The 3826-nt window shown below is 40.4% G+C and overlaps 1 protein-coding gene across 1 annotated transcript; it reads right to left on the minus strand.

Annotated features, from left to right (window-relative positions):
* Positions 1-508: 508 nt before the first annotated feature.
* Positions 509-3561, minus strand: LOC105420663 (pentatricopeptide repeat-containing protein At5g61800-like). Its single transcript, XM_011625173.3, has 2 exons — positions 2190-3561; positions 509-1231 (listed from the first exon to the last, which is right to left on the minus strand). Exons 1-2 carry the CDS (start codon positions 3187-3189, stop codon positions 666-668), a joined length of 1566 nt encoding a protein of 521 aa, XP_011623475.2. The 5' UTR covers positions 3190-3561; the 3' UTR covers positions 509-665.
* Positions 3562-3826: the final 265 nt, after the last annotated feature.

Consider the following 3826-nt stretch of genomic DNA (forward strand, 5'->3'; position numbering starts at 1 on the left):
TCAATAATAATAATAACCATCATCATCATTATCTAAGCTTTATTTTAAATTCCCAACAATTTGAAATTGACTACATGAATCATGTTTTGCCATTCATCTCTATCAAGGATCCTACCGTCAATCAGACCATAAGTCACTATATATCTTTTTACAACATCCATCCATATTCTTTTGCTCGTGCTCTTTTAGAGCCCTTCACTTGAACCACATTGGTTTAAAATTCCTAAAATAGATGTGACAAAAGTTTTACATTAGCCACCAACCTAACACAACCCTCCTCCGGAGAAAACAGTCATGAATATTCAAAAATCACCTATCTGATTATATGGTGGCCAGTGATTTTGGGCCAAAAAACCTCAGGATCACCCGGGTCACGAGTCTCCTGGTTTCCCAGTTCTTCTTTTAATTTTTTTGGTTAAATTAGCCTGGTTTGATTAGGGAACGGATTGAATCGGACATGTGAATCAGAAGCTAACGCCTTGCAAGTCATTATTCAATACATAAATTATGTGTGGAAGTCATTCTTCTTGATTAATATAAGATTTGTTTGTTATGGAGCAGGGCCTACAAGCTGTATAATCCGAGAGGCCCTTTCATTTCCCATTGGCGCTTAAAAGGCCTTCTTCCTCATCTTCAAAGCCAAAATTCTCTAACACAAACTACAATCAACAAAAAAACCAGCAACCCTTCAACTGTTTCCTCATCCCATCCAAAACCTCATATATCTCATCTATATCAGGATGTAGTCTGTCTCCGGCCACAAACTCATGGCTACATCCACCTACCTCTATCAAGCTAAAACCAGCCATCTTCCTCACCCTCTTCCCATACATTCTCTTTCTTATTTTCGCAACATCATCCCATTGTCGAGCCGAAGCATAAATATTAGCCATTATTGAGTATATACCACTATCGTCAGGGTCTAATTCTAGCATATGCTCCACTGCAATCTCTGCCAACTTTACATTGTTATGAATTCGACAACCACCAAGTAAACCACCCCAGACAAATACATCAGGCTTCTTGGGCATGTGCTTGATCATATCGTGGATTTCATCTAAGAGGCCGGCCCGGCCCAAAAGGTCAGCCATGCATCCATAGTGCTTAAGCTCACGAACCACTTCGTATTTAGGTTCCATTGTGTTGAAGTAGGTTCGACCCAAGTTCACTAGTCCAGCATGCGTGCATGCTGTTAGGACCCCGACAAAGGTTATCCCATCGGGCTTTACACCTGAGGCACAGGCACAAAATTTAGATAGTTCAAACAGGAAGCAAAGACTACATATATAAGAAATGCAAACCAAAATAGTACAGGATAGGGATTGGGTGTGTTAGGGAATTGGGGATGTACCTGTTAAAGTGAGCCCACTAATCCAAAATCCATCTTTTCAAGTCAAAATTTAACAGGTCTATCATCTCCACCACCATGACCATGAATTCGAAAAAAAAAAATGAGTTTTAAGTCTTAAAGGTGTCCACTCTGTACCTTCCTTTTCGAACCGTTTATTTCAACTTATTCAAAGATCATCAGTGTTCCACTGTTTTAGGAGCTCCAAATCCATCAATCTGAGACCACAATGGATTTGCAGTGATATGGAATGTGTTAAGGGTACTAAATCCCTTGAAAACCAGGGTGGATGCGCGAGTTGGACAATTCACCAAATACTTTTCCAATTGTAAATGGTTCAAAGTTCAAACAAGAAATAAATATTAAACGAGTTTAGTAACAATCACCATGGATGTTCACCAAATATTTTCTCACATAAAGCTTAAAGGCATCTGCCCTCCACTAGAAATTGTTATTTGGCCAGATTAGCTTCTGTTGTATTAGTGCTGATAAGGGCTCCTCTCATTGCCATTGATGTAACTTGTCACTTAATCCTTTAATTTCATCAATATTCTTGCAATGACAAAAGGCCCTTCTACGTAGCAGTGATTTCCAACAAAGGGCAGAGGCAATTATGTGCCCACAAAAATCAATGGCAAAGTACAAGAGAGCTCATCATACAACCCCCGTGAGAGAAGCTTAGTAATCCTAGAAAAATATGTTGAAAAACATTAAAAGCCCAAGAAACCCAACCTCCCATTGTCAGAAAATAGCAAACAATCAAGAGAACCATTAAGAGGAATCTCCAAATTCCAACTACACTTTAAAAACCAGATAGTGAGAGAGATTTCTGACTACTCACCAGCCTTTTGCATCTTGTCGAAAAACTCAAGAGCGAGCTCTCCATGTCCATGCATGGCCAGCCCGACTATCATCGCATTCCATGTTGCATCATTCCTCTCAGAGCTCGCATCAAAGATCGCTCTCGCGCTTTCTATACACCCACATTTGGCATACATGTCAATCAAACCCGTCGCAAGATACACATCCAACCGAATGTCAGTCCTCTTAACATAATCATGGACCATTTTACCCTTCTCTAGTGCACCCAATTGAGCACAAGCCGATAATGCAGTGACCAAAGCGACATTGTCAGGCCTAAAACCACTATGGAGCATGGAATCAAACAATTCCAATGCTTCTTCACTCTGACCCACCTGGGCATAGCCAGCCAAAACTGTGCCCCACGACACCACATTTCTCTCAGGCATTTCATCGAACAACTTCCTAGCGAAATCCATCCCTCCAGTTCTAACAAAACATGCAATCATAGCATTATAAGAGACAGCATCCCTCTCGTCCATTCCATCAAACACCTTTTGAGCAAAAACGAGAGAACCAGAGCTCGAATACATGTGAATCAGAGTGTTTTGAACAAATATATCAGAGCTCAACCCTGTTGTCACAGCTTGACAATGAATGCTTCTTCCCAGATCGAGCTCTCGCATAAGAGCACAGGCCTTGAGAACAAAGGGGAAGGTGTGGGTATCAGGTCGAATGCCGTTACTGTGCATTTGAGCATAGAATTTGGTCGCTTCAATCGGGTTTGAGCTCTGGGTAAACGCTCTGATAATGGTGTTGAGAGAGAAAGTGGTGGGGTTAGGGACGCTATGGAAGATAGAGAGAGCATAGGTGATATCGAGATTGGGGTAGAGATAGAAAAAGCGAAGGAGTTTGGCAATGGAGGTGGGGGTTCGAGAGAGCGCGGTCTTGACCAAGTGGGCGTGGACAGGGCCCAGGTGGTGCGGGTGGGTGCATAGAGAGAGAAGGAGGATGGCTTGGTGAGTTGGAGATTGGGGCATTGGGGTTTAGAGAGAAATACAGGTTGCAGGTTCATCCTTTCTCTGTCTAGGTCGTCTGGTTCACATGGAGAGAGATAACAAATTAGAACACAGAGTCCGGCTTCTGTCAGTGAGAGATTATCAGAGGTACCCGAGAAGTTCAACTTGCAGATGCAACCATTTGGTTTGTAAAATGTTTACCTTCTGCATAAACCAGTACAACAACGTTCATTTACTCGGTTCGAGTTTGGGTAACTCTGAGGAATCGAGTCGCCGGAATAATATGCGGGCTCAAAAGAGCTAAAACTTGAAAAAAAAAAATGTATAAAAAATTATTAAAAAAAAAAGTTTATAGAAGTACGAGACTCCAACCTATCAAATTATGGCACACCTAAAAAATTTCAATAGCGGTGGTTGCTTTGATGTTCAGATATCGTCAAATTGATCATCTAACATCATAATGTATGGACATGAAAAAAAATGATTTTCAAGTTTTAAAAATAGTACATCTTGTAATGTATTTTTTTATCGTCAATTTTCAATATTTCATAGATCTGCCCGATCTACATTATTTTTTAATCTTTAAATTTTATAATTAAAAGTGAAAATATATTTTAAAACTATTGCAAAGATTTCCAATATTGAAACCACAATTCTC

Source organism: Amborella trichopoda, chromosome 6 (assembly GCF_054954075.1).
Source record: "Amborella trichopoda isolate Santa Cruz 75 chromosome 6, AtrichopodaSantaCruz75HAP2 v2.0, whole genome shotgun sequence".
NCBI classification, from domain to species: Eukaryota; Viridiplantae; Streptophyta; class Magnoliopsida; order Amborellales; family Amborellaceae; genus Amborella; species Amborella trichopoda.

Bases quoted from the DNA above. Each gene is read 5' to 3' on its own strand.
- LOC105420663 (XM_011625173.3), bottom strand. From the start codon at position 3,189: ATGCCCCAATCTCCAACTCACCAAGCCATCCTCCTTCTCTCTCTATGC. The intron at 1,232-2,189 runs GTGAGTAGTCAG...CCTGTGCCTCAG, and splicing joins CGACAAGATGCAAAAGGCTG to GTGTAAAGCCCGATGGGATA.